This window comes from Dysidea avara, chromosome 11, assembly GCF_963678975.1.
Source record: "Dysidea avara chromosome 11, odDysAvar1.4, whole genome shotgun sequence".
NCBI classification, from domain to species: domain Eukaryota; kingdom Metazoa; phylum Porifera; class Demospongiae; order Dictyoceratida; family Dysideidae; genus Dysidea; species Dysidea avara.
The window spans coordinates 13,070,360-13,091,144 of NC_089282.1; the positions used below are offsets into that span (position 1 = coordinate 13,070,360).

The 20,785-nt window shown below is 37.2% G+C and overlaps 1 protein-coding gene across 1 annotated transcript in view; it reads right to left on the reverse strand.

Annotated features, from left to right (window-relative positions):
- LOC136237953 (arf-GAP with Rho-GAP domain, ANK repeat and PH domain-containing protein 2-like) overlaps positions 1 to 20,785 on the reverse strand; it is a 36,018-nt gene that overhangs the window by 9,936 nt on the left and 5,297 nt on the right. Inside the window, exons 8-17 of the mRNA XM_066028238.1 lie at positions 4,569 to 4,609; positions 4,067 to 4,151; positions 3,758 to 3,820; positions 3,625 to 3,700; positions 3,525 to 3,574; positions 3,422 to 3,472; positions 3,286 to 3,335; positions 2,653 to 2,701; positions 2,471 to 2,589; positions 1,890 to 2,077 (exon numbers count right to left, since the gene is read on the reverse strand). Of these exons, the coding sequence (XP_065884310.1) occupies positions 1,890 to 2,077; positions 2,471 to 2,589; positions 2,653 to 2,701; positions 3,286 to 3,335; positions 3,422 to 3,472; positions 3,525 to 3,574; positions 3,625 to 3,700; positions 3,758 to 3,820; positions 4,067 to 4,151; positions 4,569 to 4,609 (772 nt within the window). The remainder of the gene's footprint in view (positions 1 to 1,889; positions 2,078 to 2,470; positions 2,590 to 2,652; positions 2,702 to 3,285; positions 3,336 to 3,421; positions 3,473 to 3,524; positions 3,575 to 3,624; positions 3,701 to 3,757; positions 3,821 to 4,066; positions 4,152 to 4,568; positions 4,610 to 20,785) is intronic.

The following is a 20,785-nucleotide window of genomic DNA, read 5'->3' on the forward strand; positions in this document are numbered from 1 at the left end:
AACTGGAGCTCAATTGCACTAACTTTTCTTTCTTTCTAAAACACTGAACAGTTTTTGACAAAATGTCTCTGTCCAAAAGTATTGTTTGTGTATTTAATCAAGTTAAAGCTGTTGTATGGACTGAACTGGTTGACTCACACTTGTGCATGCACCACTAGTAGTTATATAATGCTGACACACTCTGTACTTGTATTCTAATTATATTGCACACTGCACGCATGCGCGATAGAGTCAATTAGTAATGTTGAGCACATGTTTCAAAAGCTACAGGGCTCTTTTATTTAAAGTGGCTTTAACATCCAGGTGTTTGTGGTGAAGTTCCGCTGTGGTTACCAAGGTAATGTCCATGACAAAATGCAACAGCCCATATCCCCAGCAAATTGGCTTGGTTATATCTCGAGACCAAAATACTACCAAGAAAGTCATCTTATCATTACAAACTATACAAAACACGTGACCACAATTCCATAGTGTTATGGAACAACTCTCACAGTCAACCCTAATATATATATATATATTACAAATTGCCATAACCCACTGTTGTATTAACAAATGCCATTTAGAAGAACACAATTATTTGGTAACTGGTAAGGCTTCTCCATGACGGGAGGACCCACACATATCTTCACTTAATTACTTAACATAATATAATAACTGATGCAGACAAGATGCTTTGTTATTAAGCACATAACCCACACATTATATTGAATAATAATTATGTCAATTACATGTAATTCCTAAACTGCTAAATAACATCAGTCTGGTAAGTACACTAACTCAATATCAACAGTACCTGAAATAAGGACACTTCTCTACAAAGGAATGCCTAATACAGAGTGCATTCTAGAAGTCTGCAGAAAAGCAGTTTAGTGACACTAGATTGCTTTCTTTGTTGCTATACCACTCACTTAATACAATACCAGTATGTGAGACATTTGATGGTGACTTGTATCACACACAAAGAGTTTAATTCTAATACAGGGGCCATGTATATATTAATACAAAATGATATACAAATTCCCATCACACATTCAATACCCATAGCCTCATGTACCTACAGAACCAATGACGCAAAGCGATATGATATTATACTAGAACAATAAAACAATTTAACAGCTTTCCCACACCAGGTGAACCTCACATCAAGCACACCATTACACTAACACTTATGATGAAGACGTTTTTAATGTGACAATTGGAACACAACATTTTAAGGGCAGTCATAAGATATAACTGTTGCCATGGGCTATAAATTCTGATGTTATTGAGGCTATGAAGTGCCAGACAACCTGTCCATGTTAATTATGATTATACTTAATGTTCCTTGTGTCAGGTGCTGACAGCAGTAACCAGGAAGACAAGACATAACAGAGTAACTGAAAATAAAAACCAAACTAGAAAACTGTAGCTGACAATTTTGTTATTACACCTGAGAAGATATTTTAATTTAGCTCAACCAAGATGCACAAAATAAACTTACAGAGTTTTCTGCCTGAAGAATTTCATGTTTGTTTAAGAAAAGAATTCGATGGCAACAGGAAAGCTTATATTTCTCCCACCAAAGCCATCCTTGAAAAACTGCTTACTGGCTGATACTTAACATTCCTACCGGTAGTGACTGATACTGGGGACACAGTGAATTGAACACACGGAACTCTTAACTGATGTTTTAAAAACTCACTCACCCTCAATAACAAACAACATACATAAGTCGCACTGTCTCACACATACACTGTACAGTGAAAAGTCTGGGTTGGCCTGAATAAGGTCATAAAGTACACCTTCACAATATTTGGGATCTATTGGACATGGTCACTAAAATGAGATGGTTTTACTTAAGAGGTTGCTATTAGGTGAGATTTCACTGTACTGTCTTGTTTGGCACAAACCTGTACTACTGCATTCAGCACACATAGTGTTGCTTGGGTTCTTGAAAAGACGATCTAGAATTTCCTTCGATGAAGACGTGAGCTCTGGTGCAACATTATGGCCGATGCGTGACTCCAGCCCCTGCATGATTCCCTTCTGAAGGGCCTCAAACCATTCTCTCATCTCAACATCACTGGTCCCCTGAAACCTGAAACATTGCACAGAATGTATATAAATTGCAGATGACTCGAGTTTAAATATTCACTGAAATATCTCTATGCTAATTAAATAATTCGGGGAAAGTGCACTTCTATAATGCAAGGTGTGTGTGACACAAAAGTCAGCAACTACTACACTGTTTTAGTCACCACAAAAATATGCTATTGAAGTCATGATGCTGCCATAACAGTATTTCACTCTTAGACAACACATGAACACAAAGAAGACAAAAGAGTCACAAAAAGGAAGCCAAAGTGTAGAAGAACTGTCACAGTAGGTGGTCATGATACATTACACACACATAACATCACAAGCAGTGTCTGCATAATGAAAATCACATGCAATGTATGTAACAGTATAGTAACCAGTAATGTTAACTCACGAGTAGGTCTTTGTCTGGTTGGTAGTAATAATAACGAAGCGACATCTATTACTCATGTCGGGTTTGACTGTCGCAAGTCCCATCTCCAACGTGTTGATCGGTTTACCACTAACAAAATCCTACAATGATAGAAGATTTGTGAATACAATGGCAACAACTAAATTAGGGGTACTGCATCTTACCTCTCGGCTGTCATAGTATGCAAATCGTGATCCTTTCAGCGCCACGTATCTGTAGAACACAAAACATGTGTAATGTGACATGAAGCTGGTTACAAATCGCATAACAACAAACTTTAAACAGTCACCCACAATGACAAGTATTGGCAACAGGTATACCAGTTTACTATCTACTGCTCCACAATTTTTAATAACACAAAATATTATACATCATACATGCAATTCAACGCTCAACACTTATTCATGTGTTGTCATGGTTACAGCTTAGAATAACAAACAAGTTGAACTAATTAAATTTCCTACAGAGTGATTAGCTGCAATAATTCAGATGGTTAAACTGTTTATATAGTCGATTGGCCATGGAATACAGAAAACTCAGTAGTTGTTTAGCACATTTAAATAAGAGTTTCGAACCACTTAACTACCAAACTGAAATCCATTACAAAATTTCGTCCCTAAATCAACATGAAACTATTTTTGTCAACCCTTGAACATTTACTGAGCAGACCAACCCAAAATACTTTTAATAGTTGAACATCAGTACGTGGCGTGTGCGTGTGTGTGTGTGCGCGCGCGCGCGTGTGTGTGTGTGTGTGTGTGTGTGTGTGTGTGTGTGTGTACGTGCATAAACTTCACCTCCTCTCCCAGGTCTTAATCATTCCATGACCTTGCTTCTGTAGAAAGCCCTGGAGAAGAGAGGGAAACACAGGTCATTAACTCAAAAACTTATTTACAAATGTCAACACCAAATATGTTACCTACATGTACATACCTGCTTTTCAGGGTTGTTCATACTACCACCTTCAACTTCTCCTTCTGTTGGCTGTGAAGGAGGATAAAAAACACTATTATATATAATCTTTCACAAATCTTACCCTAAACTTGATGGCTGCTTCTAACACATCTACCCACTGGGTGACTTCATCTGCAGGTACAAGATACATTACTGTCCTATGATGTGTGGTCACTCCTTACCTTGTGTCTCACTGGCTAGTTGGAAGACTCTGTTGGTCGCTACAAGATCAAATCGACATAGTTTCTTGTAGTCAGTCTGTGGGTGAAGTGTGTGGAGTGACTTTACAGCATACGGTAAAGAGATGAGGCTTACATCATTGATTGTTTTAACATCTATCATGTCTACGACTTTGACCGATTTTAAAAAATCAGATTCCTGAGAGAGAGAGAGGGTGATTGTAAGTACACTGTATATCAGTCTCTATCTATCTACACACTTGTATGTACACACTATATTGCATTACACACAGATGTGCTCAACACATGACATGCACACATACATGTGACATACATACATACATACTGTATGCACATGTGCATGCACTCACTCACTCTCTCACACACACACAACACGCATGCGCACACACACACACACACACACACACACACAGATAATACAAACCTTGTCAGTTGCTGACTTGAAATATTTCAACTCATGCCCATCAAAAGTAAACCATCTTACAGTCCACGGCTTATCACCATGCTTTCTACAAGAAAAATACACATCCAACTCCATAGCGAATTAATACTCTGCCGTCAAGTACTTTCATCCAATAGTTTTATTGTTTAACTACACTTGAAACATGAACGTATTACACAGTTACTTTAGTATGCAAGCACGCAGGATTGTTTATCAACTAAGCCTACACAGTTTGAATCAGGAATTACAAATTGTTACTATCATGTTAACAATATCAAACTCATGTCAAACACTTCTTAAGGCAAGCACATGCACAACCGGACACACAATTCAAACAGATCAAAGCCAGTACAAACAACATCAAGGCTCTCCAATGAACAGCAATAACAGATGTTAGTGAATGATATTGGTTGAGTAGTAATCGGCGCAATGTTTAAATGGGTGCCAAAAATAACAAGCAAAATTACAACAAAAATTTACTCACCCTCCTCTTTTCTGCAGCCATCCTTCCTTTGTTTTGGGCACCTACAAGCAACAGGTGCATTATATCCTTATAAGGTAAAAGCTATATCAATACATGAGCATTAATGGGCACCATACATACACTTAAAAGAACAATGAATGAATCCACACAGAATGCAAAAATAAATGAGAGCTGTTAAGAGTTCTTTGTTTGGGTGGAATAGAACATACTGTATTTAGTATAGATGATATTCACGTATTCATTCTCAAACTGCAGCTCTGGTACCATTATAGGAAGCCGATGTATACACTATATATGTTTTCCTATCTTCACTGGATTTAGCTAGACCATATGGCTCCATTCTAACAGTGTGACCCCACCTAGCACTATTGGGGCTTGAAATTGCCCCATATATTCCACGTGTATTGGCTCCAAGGAGTGTATATAGTAAGTTATAATAATTACTGCAGAAACTGTACTTATATTGTAATACCTTAGCCTCACAGAAAACTTCAGGATTTAGGAGCTCCTTCTTTCTAAGGCTGTAGCTTCTTCTAAATTCACTCAATCTACTAAGTTTTGGTCTTCTGGGTGTAGTGGTACCTGGAATACTGTTTGATAGGCCAGTAGAAACAGATAGAGACCTCCTTCTGCCATTAAAACTCTGAGAATTACTACTACCATTTTTACTACCCCAGAACAAGTTCAGTGGTACATCTACTGCAGCCATTGCTTGTCTCACAGCACTTAGAAAAACTCTTTGTACAGTTTCATATAGAACTAGACTGAACTATATCCACTCCAATACTCCTAGCTAATCACAACTCACTGAGACACGATACTAAGCAGCATTTAAAACGTAGCGATTGATTGCTAACTATTTTAAACAACCAGTGTATGGCTTGGAAACCTTACAACAGTGAAGCCCTGCTAAGAAGTTGTTGCATATCAAGCAATGCCATCATAAGATACAGTGTACTTCCATAACAAGGCATTAGCAACATGCCAAGTCATGTTACAGGAAACACACTAAGATACTGAGGAAAAGTTTGGACAGGAAAATTCTCTAAGGGGAATTATATAAGCTACGCACTGTCAGATAATCAAGTTATTATCAAAATATACTGTACAGACCACAAAGATTTGGAAGTATGTTTAGTAATAAAGTTTGTTAACATGTTTGGTCTGATGGCCTCTGGCCACAAGACTACATGTTGTAATGGATCCACTTATTTGTGACATGTGGACTAGTTCATTATCATGTGATGGCTTAGCAGTTAACAATAGGCTCACTGTGTGTGTGTGTGTGTGTGTGTAGGGGAGGGGGGGGGGCATAGCCAAGTGGTTAGGGCATCGGCCTGGTAATTGAAAGGTTCCAGGTTTGATTCCCAGTTGGGCCATTTTAGTGTTGTTGTTGTTTCCTTGAGCAAAAAACTTTACTCACATTGCTCCAGTCTACCCAACTGTTAAAGTGGGGACCTGGTGGCCTGTGCAAACTGGGAAAGCAGCCCACCCAGCTGTAACATCAATGGGTACCTGGCGTAAACTGGGGAAGCAAATGCTCAACTGTCCATGTCTCATATAGCAGTTGAAGGACCAGGTGGGACTTTGGGTACCCACACCTTCAACTGTGAGACATGGTACAGCCTCCTGCAGGTTACTAGTCTTGCCCCAGGAGGGCATGCCTGCGCTGATTCATAGCACCTGAGTAGCACACAGGTGCCCCAGTGCTGGCCACTGGGCAGTTGAAGGCTTTGCTTTTGCTTTGTGTGTGTGAGTGTGTGTGTGTGGTGTGTGTGTGCGTGCACGCGTGTGTAGCGTACGTGTGCATTGTGTGTGTAGCGTATGTGTGCATTGTGTGTGTGTGTGCAGCGTACGTGTGCATTGTGTGTGTATGTAGTGTGTGTGTGTGTGTGTGTGTGCGCGCGCGCTGTGCTGGTGAGGAGGTGTGTCATGCTGCTGAGGAGGTGTAAGCAAGTATGAACACTGTACTGTACAGAGAGCGAAGTCTTTGTTTGATCTGCAAATTTTTAAGGCCATGCCAAAATAGATGAATTGGGACACCAGTGTAGGTACTACAAGTTGTCTGGATGGCAGGAACAATGTGTCTCCGACCCCCCTCCCCCTCACAAACACACATGCACTATCCACAAATGGATACACTCAATACGTCACAACTACTGCTACCATATACACTTGCAGTGAGGCACACTAACTGTACACTACAGCATAGTTACTGTAGGAATGTAGTTGACACACACCAGTATGGCAATGTAAGTAAACATCTGTTATTTTATTTTAATAGAAGATCCATTTATAGAGATGCTTTCATAATGTGTCTTTGTCACTGGTGTGTCCCTCCTGAGGGATAACATCTTAATTTGCATGTAATAGCTTGGTGGGCTTTGTTACTAAGCTGAGCCACCTGTTGTCAACTGGATCCTCTGGATTTTACATGGTTGTGGCATGACGATTGTCAGTAAACCAGGTATGTACTGGCAGTGTTATAGTACATATGTACCTTCCATTATGTAAGTTGCTTGATAAGTATTACTTGGTGCACAATAGTAGCCGCACTTGAGTGGTGCCATGATCAATTTTGAAAATACGAGCTTCAGCATTGTTTTCGAGCTTGGGTGGTGATCAAATTCAAATAGTTGAATAGTTGCTGCATCGATTTAATGAACTAAGGTAATAAACGCCATGGTGTGTGTGTGTGTGTGTGTGTGTGTGTGTGTGTGTGTGTGTGTGTGTGTGTGTGTGTGTGTGTGTGTGTGTGTGTGTGTGTGTGTGTGTGTGCAGTGGAGTGTATGCATTTGTAGTGTACATAGTGTATGTAGCATGCTGTATGACACACATACACATCATGAATCACTAGGGGGGCTAGTGATGATGACATCACTAGATCATTTCCAGTGATATGAACCACCCTATGGCTCAATAACAAACAGTCACTAGTAAAATATTTTAATGTAATGATGTAAATTATTGTTGCTCAGGCCATCATCATCTTCCTGTATCTAAGCAGCAGCCAATCACCTTAGACAAATAACCTTTTCATTTTATTACAACCGTTGGTTTACTTATATCATGTGATATACTGTAGCCACTTGTATAATTGATCAACTCAATCTTTTAGGTACTGTAAGAGTAAGAAAATATTTTCAAGAATATATGGTCTAGTTATAGTAGTGCATAGACACCATTGTTTTTCAAGGACAGAAAGTATTGAAGATTTATTTAAAAATTGTGTAAGAACTGGAAACATTTTGTCCATCAAAATTACCTATGCATCGGTTCATAGAGTATAAGGTAACGTGAGTACGCAGGCGCCCTTGTCTAGAGACACATGACAACTTACAAAGGACATTATGTTTACAAAGAAACAACAACTAACTAAATCACTTCAGCTGTGTAAACGTCTACACTACTGTACACGTACAAGTATCAAATAAGGCAGTGTTTAAAATTTAGAAGAACAACTGTAGCAGCAAAAGTATGGGAGTAAAGGATGTTGACAGTAATCAATTTCAAATCACACACACGAGTTGCTAATATATTAAAATTTATTGCCACTAACACTAATACTGCATGTATTATTAGATACCACCCTTGGATGGTGGGTGCGTTTGTACATATTTATTTTTTTTGCTGCATTTTAGCCACCAAGCACAGCTGTCTAATTGTATATCTAGTTTCCAAACACCATCTTCCATTTAGAAAATTCTATTTGGTACCCTATCCCATCATAATGTGAAGAACCATGAAGCTGTTATACACACTCCAGAAAAATTTAGATTCTGTAAGCAGTTACAACAATGCAACAATACAACTTTAGGTATTTACAGAGACACAGTTGAACGACTTCTGTAATTACTAATTAGCCTATGAATGTCTTCACAGTAAACTACCACAGAAACTACGAAGGGATTGTGTATCAATACGAGCAATGTATGTGCACAATTGCAGTGTCTAAAGTAGGACCAGCTTCAAATGCTACATCCTTACTATGTTCATGAACAAGGTCAAATTTGCATAGCGCATTCCTGAAACAAGGACACCAAGGATGACATGATGTGGACTGCAATAGTGCACCGGGCTTCTATAATTTGTCCAACAGTTGGTAAACTTTAAACAATACTAAAAAATAATACATATAAAACTCATCTAAAACATAGTTGGAACAATAATGACCACAGATCCATGAAACCAAAGACATGAGCTGTTGAGGCCTTTACGTGATAAACAAGACTATAAAACAGCATTTAAAATTCCATAATAATCACACACAGAGCACGTAAACAATGTCGTTGTAAATTACCATTATAAGAGTATGTACCATGACATGAAGTTAGCATGCATCAGCGGTTGCAAACAGAGAAGTAATTTAGAACAAGAGAGGAAAGCACACTACCCTTCACCATCAGTTGTTTTTATAGCATCATTTATCCCTATGCAGACAGGCACCTCACTAGGACCAATATAAATCCCATAACAACAGATAATATGCTCAAATAATCTTTAGAATACACTTGGTTACACAAGTGTTCTCTACACATACAACCCAACTAAAAGTCCAACCCCTTCAAAAAATATAAGTGCTTCATTGGCAGTTTTCTCATTTGAAAACACAAGGAACTACAGTTAAATCCCTGATACATCCAATACAAAGTACATCAATAGAAGCAGCAACTAAGCTGCACTACTGCCAGGTGGGAAACCAAACTAAAATGCAACTTCACAATTTTTTTGGTGTCAAGAAGCCAGTACCTCTCTCACACAGTCACCATACGTTACTCTCACATACTACCAACAACTTAAATCTTTTAACTACTCCTTTGTCTGAATTCCCATAAAAATAGTCACAGTAACAAACTCTATCTCTGATAACATATCTGATTTCCAAGCTATCATATCAGAATTGTGATATGTACACACGATATTTACACAGTACAAAGTATACAGTGTTGCTATGTATGCAGCGATGTGTTATGGGTTACAAGAACACTTGCATATAAAGTGCTAAGATGTACACCAGTACATTCCAACAAGCCATTCACACATCACAGATGCTTAGAAAGAAGATAGCTCTGAGTCACATCTACATGTGGTCCTGCCTCATAGACAATACCTTAAATTGCATGGTACTTCTGATAACCTATCACCACATTATAGCTAGAATGATTGTAGAGATCAACTATGAATTTAGGATTCCAAGCACATGTGTTACCCATTTTACTGTGGTTACTACGTCATTGGAAGGTCCATTTTTTATGGGCAAACTCTTACAGTATAACAAAAACATTCACCAAAACTGGTCACTGTCCAAAACTCTCAAGTATGTGCCAAGTTTAGCTACCTCCGCTGTTCACAGAATTACAAAAACATCTACTTTGGAACACCAAATGGTTGGGTCCTTTTGTTACTAAAATGACAATAATGTCCACATGTTTCACACATGGTGTGATATGGCCTCGCTAAGAGCATTTATGAGTTTACAAATCTTACTAAGAATTGTAGCAAATTAGGCACTTGACCAAACTCAGTAACCCACAAAATCATGTAAATATGCATATTAGCAAATATCACCAGGGTTCTAAAAACTAACTGTAAACCAAACTAAACGTAATATTTATTAAATAGTACTATCACAAATGCTGTTCAGGATTATAGATTCAGTGTATGTCAGCCATATTACGTTTTGGTAGTTAATTTTAAATGAAAGCAGATGATCTATGATGGAATTTTTCAGATTTGCCAAAAATTCTTTTAAAAGGCTATACTTAATATGTGTATACTGTTCCATGGATGTTGTTTAGCAAGGAAAAACAATACATTATTTCATACGTGCACAGTGGTACCTCCAAACCTTAGTTGGAACCATCCAAATGATAAGAGTCCATAACTCTGAAGTTGCATGTACTATTATTATTATTATTATTGGTAGCTTAACAGTGTCCAGCACTGAAGGTCTGACAACAACTTGTGCTGCAGCCTTAGCCTGATACAGTGGAACCTGTCTATAATGGTCACCTTGGGACCAGATATATCTGGCCTCTATATACAGGTGGCTGTTATAGAGAAAACCTGTATAAGGTGGTCAGCAGCATTTTAGTGGCTATGGCCGTTACAAATGAGTGATTATTATTAAGAGGCTCGCGCCAACCGCAATGCAGTAATATTTTAGTACAGAAAGGACAAGCTATGAATGTTTGTTATAGTTATTGAATACGTTTAAGCAATGAAGCCTGATAGATTATATAGTATTCATTGAAAGGCAGGAAGTGTGATAATTGTGCATTAATTGAAACGGTGCCGTGGTGCCAGACAGTTGGCTTAACAAGCCACCATAAAAGGTAGTGACCGCTATATGAAGGAGAAAGTTATGTATACAGTGATTCATAGGCGAATTCTTGGTTGGCCGTTATGGGCGTTAGACAGGTGACCGCTTAATGCAGACAACAATGCATACATTTGTATGGGAAAATATTTGGGACCTTGTGTCCATGGCCGTTATGCAAAGGTGACCGCTTAATCCAGGTGACCGTAACACAGGTTCCACTGTATACTAAAATCGGATGATAACTGAATAGAGAACTAACTTAGCTGATAAGGTGAAACAGAAAATGGGCCAATGAAAGGAAAAAAATCCCTCCTACCCCAGGATTTGAACTGTAGGCCACCTAATGTCTAGTAAGGCACCACACTCAGTCCTTAAAACAGTGTACATTAAGGTGATTAAATTTAGCAATATACTAAATTTAGTGATTTGGTTTTTTCCGCTAAATTTAGTACACACTAAACCTGCTTAATTCATTACATCAATTCACAAATTCAGAAAATCGCTAAATTTTGTATGCGCTAATTTCGCCTATATACAAAATCGCTAAATTTAGTGTATCGCTAAATTTAGTCACCTTAAGGTATTTAACACTTTGCAAACAATAAATTGATGTTGTGCTACTTCTAAAAACTAGGTGCCATGCAGTTAGCTAACTCATCTGGAATTAACTATGTATTACTATTTTATTGTTTTAACCTATAGGGTTTTTGGTTGTGCAATAATACATTATTGTTAGTGTGTAATTCTCATATTTTGCAATTCATGAAATTTTTGTAATTCTTTCAATTACGTTGCTATGCACTGCTATGGAAGCACTTGTTAAACAAACAGCCTTTACCAACATATTACGCACAGAAGTATCTTCTAAACTGTTTATAGTTTGACTATCATGTTTTTCCCACAAATTCTCTCGACAAAGCCTCAAAGCTGCTCTTCATTTTCATTCGCGTACGTAAGGGATATGCCCCCTTTCAACTTGAAGGATAGGCTTTTCCTAGTAGTCTACGAGGCCTGCACCATTGTTTTTCAGTTGTTAAACGCCTGTAAAACCCCGAAGGGAAGGTGATTTACAAAGTCTGAGGAAAGTCGCCACACCCGCATTTCAGACCGCCAAAAAGAAACCACCTCAGAACAAAGTTTACCTGTGCAGAAATTTAATACAGGCTTCATTTCGCTTTTACTTCTTACGTAAAAGCTGATTTTCCCATTATTTAACGATTTTGCTCACATGAATATGTCAATCATAGGTAGATAGATATTGTAGATAGGTACACACACTTTTACAAAAACAATTTCAGTAAACCAGGCGGGTTTAAAAAAATATTATCTACTCTAATAGAACAATCGCTTTTAGCAGTATGTTCTATTTAAAGTGCAATTATTTAGGCATCCATGCCAACATCACCAGGCTTTGGTCACTGCCACCTTGTTTGTTTGTTTGTTTGTGTAAAAAAAAAACAACAGTTTTACACAGTCAAATCTTTTTAAAGACAGCCAGACAACTCAAGGCCTATTGTACAACTCATACTATACACCCCACATACCATACAACATGGAGACAGAAGACTGAACCAATAATGAATACTGCACAGGTATATATACCACATGTTTGTCAATGTGGACTTGACAACAAAGAGTCAATGAATAATGTTACTGGCAAATTACATAGCAAAAATTCACTGTAAATAACAGACAATTGACATGGTGGCTATATAGAGAACATCATGTTAGATGTTATGCTTGCAATGATTATACTTGCAGTATAGCAAAGTATTGTACACTGAAATATACTTTTCAACATATTTTGAAACACATTTGCACCTTATTAATACTTTTATGAATGTATCACATGGTGGTCAAGAATAGTCACACGCAGGTGGTTGCCACCTTAGATGGATGCTATTGATGGAGTTGTTTCTAGCCACCTGATGGCTTAAGGTGGCCACAATCGGCAATCACCTATCAGCAGCTACTTACGTCAGCTCACTTAAGGTGGTTGGTGGTTGCTAGTGGCAGAACCACTAGTTATTTGTGGTCACCTATGGTGTAGTTTGAGATAACGTGTTGTTGGTTATTCACAATGTTACTATCTACTATTACCAGTTTCTACTACTAGCTGCATCTAACTGCAAGTCGTTGGCTACCAGCTAATTCCACAAGTAGCTGCTACTGTTTACTAGCTAGTGCTATGTGACTACTAGATAATTGCTGCTGGCTAACTGCTGTACTGTTCATCTACTGGAAATTTCTGTAAGACGTACTGTGAGTCCAAATTGCACACTACTAATTTCAACTACTGGTAGCTGTTGTTATATTTACTGCTGCTATCTTCTGCTGCCAGTTACCTTCTAGTTGTTGTTTACTTTTACTGCTAGCTGCTGTCTTATACCACCATGTGTTGCTAGTGGATACACCTCATTCACATCACCTTCTCTAAGATGGCATGGCTTGACATTACCCTCTAAGATGGCATGGCTTGAAACAATTTACAGTGAAAATCAATGGAGCCATGTTGAACCAACCCAACACGGTATGCCAAGGTAGGATAGAACAAAATGTAAAGTGCATTCTGGTCAACTCAAGTTAATTTGCTTATGTTGGTCACACAGAGAGTATTTTCTACTGCAAGAAAATACTCTCTGTGACACTGAATCCCATGAAAATACTGCGACTCCCATGTTTTGGATGACATCATACAACAAGAATCTATAATGACCAGTGCAGAGAGGTCTCGATCTGTACCTCTTGTTTCAGTAGGAAAAAAACAAAAACTTAGAATGGTGCACATATCTTTGGAAGACAATGCTAACAGAAAGACATCAAGCATTGTAAATTTTACTTTAATCATTGATTTGTTATGTTCTCCCAATAGGCTAATAGCCTACCAACACAGTGAATGAAATGAATGCTACAATGAATGGACAAGTCCAAAGATATCACAGAAAATTCTGTTTTGTATGCATCTGTTTTCTAGCCTCTTTCATTTTCTTCTACCATTGGAGGAAATTACCAAGGACCTAAGTGAGTAAGCTTCCTTGCAGAATAGTTATTTTGCATTATTTGAAATGTGGGTGTGGTCCATGTTTGACATCGTGCCTGGCCTTCATACTGTTGGGCACCATAAGCAACAGCTTGTGACAACTCATTGCTATTGTACTCAACTCCAGCTGCATCTTTAAACACCTGTTCTTCACACTGCGTGACGCCATAGGCACTGACAAAAATTCATTAATGTCCTTGTCAACTGATGCAATATCACTGCGACCTAAAGAGATAAAGTATCAATAGGGGGGTTCAAGCTTCAACTTATCCAGCTCTTTAACAAAACATGTTCAGTCTTCTGCACTTATTTTAACATTGTAATAATTTTAAAATGATATCTAATCCAATCCCACAATGACTCCACCAATATGGCCAAACAAATGCCTCCCATTATCTAAGTCGGTTAGAGACCATGCTCTTGGATCTTCATGTTAATAATAGTGATGGGAGATACCAGGATTTCAGAATGACACAATATCGAAATGATATCTGACTAAAATTGGTCAATATTGATACTTTCTGATACGATATTGCAACATTAATTGGCATGCGTAAATTTCTAATTTTCTAGCATAATTTAATAGTGGGTAGCTATGGCTGTACACAATGGGGATTTCCCACCCACATATCGTACACACAGTAATAGTGATTTAAAAATTGCTGAAGGTATTGGAAAGCTTGTAATGACATGTCAAGGAACAATTAACTATCAATGAGCTAATATATATGTTTTAAAAGTTAATGAAGATCACGTGAATATATTGTATTGAAATATCGAATTCCGAAAAATATATTGATACTTTTGACATTGGCTAAAATCAAACAACATCAATATATTATTGATAAATGGACCAACACTAGTTAGGGTGGAAGGGTGCCAGTTAACAAATATAAATATTATTTCAACTTGTCAATGACAGTAACCAGTAAAGTAACCAATGGTAACACAAACATATTATACCATACAAATACCATGCAATGTGTGGAATGTTATTGACTACTAACTACTATAGATAAACATCAATGTTGGAATTCATGTCTGGAATTCATGCATGTCACAATGTATTGAAGACAACATGAACATTTGTTTTTAAATAGCTACTGTACAGTGAAACCTCATTACTATACATCATTTTTTAACAAAATACACGAGTTTGTTAACTTTGTCGCAGAAAAATGTGCAAGTGTTTTATTGGAGTTTTTATTCAATATACGCAACAACTTGAATCTCATGCGATAAATAGTTAAGGGATGTGGACATGGGATTCCTGCTTTCTGTAGTGAACCAATTGTTATAAGCAAAGTTGTCCTCATTTTATAGTCGTGTAAGAGCTTCAAAATATCCTGAGGCACCAGCTTGTCAATATGGGAAGTTTAGTAGTGAAAGGGGTATTACTTTCACCAGTGAATTTTGGAGGACTATATGGTACACCAAATCACAAGTTTTACTGTACAATACACTACTTACCTCCTAAGCAATAGCTTAATAGATTATTTCTGTTTACTTATTATTAATGTTATGTTTCAGATCAGGAAAGGGATGGCCTATTATTCATTACAAGTTTACACGTACCTAACTGTTTTTTGAGTACAGCAGATCTTCAACCCTTATTTATTTGAAATGAGTATTTTGAGCACAAGTGTATGCTCTATTAGAGGAGTATTTCAATGGAGTTCTGGTATACAACTCAGTTTTCTCAACAATTCATTTATCTGAACACCTTTACCATTGCCTGAGACACATTGGGGTTTAGATGTCCATTGTAATTTGATCACTATCCTGCTGTCTTAAGAAGTGGAAAGGTCAAAGCCCCCCTTGCTGACATTGGGATGGGTCTTCAGCCCATCTAGCCTACCCTCCTCTGTACCTAGCTTGTAAGCAAGTTAGTTTATTAAACATTGCAATAATGAAATAATAGTGAAAACTTGTATGATGTCACAATGATGACCAAATTTGGGCAGTGAGACATAGCAATGCAGGCAGGGGAACTGAAACAAATTGATTTATAACCCAACAAAACAGCACAATATGGTGAAAACAGTTTAAAAAGTAAGCCAGTCACAAAGAGACTTGCTACAGGTAGATGTGTAATCTATAAAACTAGTGGCCAATTCTATTTCTCTACTGATGATTTCTTCAAGATTTATCCCCACTTCTCATTTCACACATGCATACACGCAGTGCAAATAAATCATGCCACACTTCTGTGAGATTGCTGACTATCATCTTAAGCTTACTATATATCAACCTGAGGATTCACTCAGCTGGTCTTTTCAAACAAGAAACACTTTATGGAACAAATTTGCTGAAGAATCCAGATATCCCAGAAATGGGACCTCAGTGGGTATGCCCGTTTCAGGATAAGCGCATCACACTATGAAATGTGTGATAGAAGTGGTAGCACATTAAAATGGTACTCAGCCCATATTGTATAGTGTAGTAACGGGATAAATCCAGTTATAGTGGTGAAATATGCTTCAATACAGTTCCTCACATTATAACCACAATTGGAGATGGAAGATATAAGCAGAGAGTGGATATTCACCCTCTCTTTTTCTGGCCTAACTAAGGCGGCTATAAAATTGTCACTAAATTATCACTTTGAAAATTCAAAGTTACCGTGCATTGTGATTTTTTCAAAGGGGCCACCATCCAAAATTGTGAGGGAATAAATTTTTGAAGCAATAGGCACCAAAGTGATTATATCCATAGCAGAATCCTACTACAAGTGTGATATCAGTGTTGTAGCACAAGATAAGCGTACATTTTTGAGTGAATATCTTGGTTATTTTGTTACAAAAAAAAGTCTCATAACTGGAATAACTGGCTGATCAGGTTTCACAGCACTATTATATTACTCAAACAATGCCATTTTGATTGAGCTGCAAATTTCAAGGGGGTAAATTTTCTTTGGAAATCACAATAAAAATCCCCATCAAAATACCATAAACGATGGAAGTTTGGCGAGACTTTTAAGTTTGGCGAATCAGCACATGAAGCAGGTTGGCAAACAAAAGTTTGGCAAATTTACCCCATGCAGCTAATGTGGACCTGTATACTGACTAGCTGATTGGTGAATAAAGTTTGGTGAATTTCCTCGATTCGCCAAATTCACCAAACTTTAGTCACTCCAAACTTTCGCCGTTTACGGTAGCTTATTTACAGAGCTGGTCATCCTGTACAGGCAACTACAAGGTTCCTCTGCACATAGTAACTGTCTTCACAGATCTTCACACGTCCTCTTTGGAATTATATCATGTAGCCAGACAATTGCTGGACACTAGTGAATAGAACTACTGGCATGACATGTGTTTGCTTTGAGCAACAACACAATGTTACAAGCATGTCGGACATGCGTTAACAAGGAGAACATACATGTTGGAATTTATGTCGCATAGTTACATGCCCCAAACCTATGGGTGCCGTTTGTACCAAAACTGTACAAAAATGCCTTATTTATAAACTATAACCATACTTTATAAATCAATGCACTACTTTATAAATCATGAACATATACTTTATAAATCATATGCATGATTTATAAACCATATACCTGATTTATAAATCATTGACATGCTTTATAAACTATAAGATTGATTTATATAAATTATACATGTGATTTGTAAACTATAACACTTATTTGTAAAGTATAAACACTGATTTATAAATTATAATATTAATTTATATATCAATGTACTACTTTATAAATCATGTGTATAGTTTATAAATCATGTGTATAGTTTATAAATCATACACATGATTTATAAATCAATAACATACTTTATGAACCATACATGCATAATTTATAAATCATCATTATGATTTATAAATTGCACATGTCAGATTAATAAATCATAAGTGTATTTTACAAACTATCATCATGAGTGACTTAGTTTGGTTATTGTTGTATTTTATAAATCATTGTCGTGCTTTATAAATTTAACACATACTTTACAAATCACATGTATAATTTACTTTTGTAAACCAGTACATGATATATAAATCAATAGTGTAATTTAGTAGCCATATGTTGTTGTTTAGTATCGATAGTTAGAATTCATATCAATATTGCTTAGATGTGCATCAAATGGAAAGCATTTGTGGCATGTGATCCAGCACAGGATTCAGCACACTTAGTACAAGCTTTGGCAGCTGTTGTGAGCACTTGCACTAATGAGAGCAACCCGGCAAAGTGGAGTATCACCATTACCAATGTCCCTGCCAGTGGTCCCACCAACTATGCCACTGTTGTCACCAATTATGCCACTGTTGTCACTGACTGGCTTGAACCCAAATCCTACACCGTGTAAGAGTAGCCAGCAAGAGTGGCATAATTAGTGGAATTACTGGCAGGGGAGTTACCCATGACGATGACAGGGGCATTGGTAATGGTGATACTCCACTTTGCTGGGTTGCTCTCATTAGTGCAAGTGCTCACAACAGCTGCCAAAGCTTGTACTAAGTTTGCTGAATCCTGTGCTGGATCACATGCCACAAATGCTTTCCATTTGATGCACATCTAAGCAATATTGATATGAATTCTAACTATCGATACTAAACAACAACATATGGCTACTAAATTACACTATTGATTTATATATCATGTACTGGTTTACAAAAGTAAATTATACATGTGATTTGTAAAGTATGTGTTAAATTTATAAAGCACGACAATGATTTATAAAATACAACAATAACCAAACTAAGTCACTCGTGATGATAGTTTGTAAAATACACTTATGATTTATTAATCTGACATGTGCAATTTATAAATCATAATGATGATTTATAAATTATGCATGTATGGTTCATAAAGTATGTTATTGATTTATAAATCATGTGTATGATTTATAAACTATACACATGACTTATAAAGTAGTACATTGATATATAAATTAATATTATAATTTATAAATCAGTGTTTATACTTTACAAATAAGTGTTATAGTTTACAAATCACATATATAATTATATAAATTAATGTTATATATAGTTATACAACGGCCACGAGTGTTCTGCCTGATATAAACGCACGAGCCTGAGGGCCGTTAGGCCCGAAGGCAAGTGCGTTTATACAGGCAGAGCACGAGTGCACGTTGTATAACTGTTATGTACCACTCACCTAATAGGTGGGGAGAGTCTCACAAGACAGCTGTAACACTTATAAAGGCCAGGTTTCTAACATCGATTGTGGGTAACCAAGCCGGACGTTGCGATGACGTCCCCCCTGCAGTACTGCAGCCACCTGAGACATTGAAAGCTAGTACGTTATGGGTTATATCACTAACCTGCATTCGCTGTTCGACTCTCATTATGTAGTGCTCAACATGCCAGCGTGATCACTCAATCGCCATATAGACTAATCGCCATAGTGATTCCCTCGAGCGAAAAAAAGTAGCTAAATAGACGTTTTAAGTAAACAAAACCCAACTACTAAACGATACTAGTCTAATTCTTACTATTCATACTGGCTAAACTCGAATCTGGTGGCATGACAAAACTGGTTACCACAATCGAACGTAAAGGTTAGTATTATTTAGAATATATTTGTTTTATTGAGTCATTGTCAAAGTGGACTACAGTTTAATCTGGGCTAAGATGGTACCAGACTAGTAAGGTGTATAAGTACGTTTATATATATGTAGACTAGAGTTGTGGCCACCCGTGTTGGCTTTTTCGATCGCCATTGGCTGCTTGTAAACATTATACGTATTGGTGACGTTATGGCCCACAATCGACCTTTACATGTCAGGCTATAAAAGAATTCGAGTGATCTGTGAAGTGTCCTTCCACCTATTAGGTGAGGTGTCGTAGTGGTCTTCGCCACCGGCACTTGTGCTATGCTGCACAAAACCGCAGCCAGTGCAATATCTGTATATTGCACTGCGGTCGGTGCATTATAACTTATAATGCACTCGTTGTGGTCTACAAAACCGCAACCAGTGCGTTATAAGTTATAATGCACTCGCTGCGGTCTGCAGCAGTGCAATATACAAATTATGGCACTGGCGGTGCCTTTGAACTGCCCACGCAGAGTGGTACATTAGTTTATAAAGTATGTCAATGATTTATAAATCAGATATATGGTTTATAAATCATGCATATGATTTATAAAGTATATGTTCATGATTTATAAAGTATGGTTATAGTTTATAAATAAGGCATTTTTGTACAATTTTGGTACAAACGGCACCCTATACAAACCCATGTTTACAATGAAGAACATATATACATGTACATACATAAATACATACATACATACATATTACATACTAGAGATGCAACAATATCACATATCCTATCGCTTTAAAACAATATCGCTGTATCGATACAAAGTCAAACCGTAACGATATATTGTATATCGTGATATATCGACATATCGTGGCTTGTTAACATGGCTGACAATCAAATTATTGTACATTGTGGTTAAACTGAGTAGTATGTAATGCTTCTCAAAGAAAAATTAGCTCACTTGTTTCTCTTAAAAAACAAACTAACAACATTAAAAAACAACATAGACCATTGCTGAGACTCCACTTTGTATCGTGCAATATATCACTGTATCATGATACACCAGAGGCAATATATTGATACGTCTACAAACTGTATCATTGTAACTCTAATACATACATGTACATACATACAACAAGCAAATATTTTATATAACATAAAAAATAAGCATCACCAATCATGTCCATTACATTATTGGACAACAAAACCACTGAAACATAACAAACACAGTAATTTGTCCATTAACAATAAAACAAGATTACAATGGAAACTGCAGACATACTGAAGTACATGCTACACACACTGTGCTCCAATTTTCCAGGACTAAGTTTCTGGATCAGT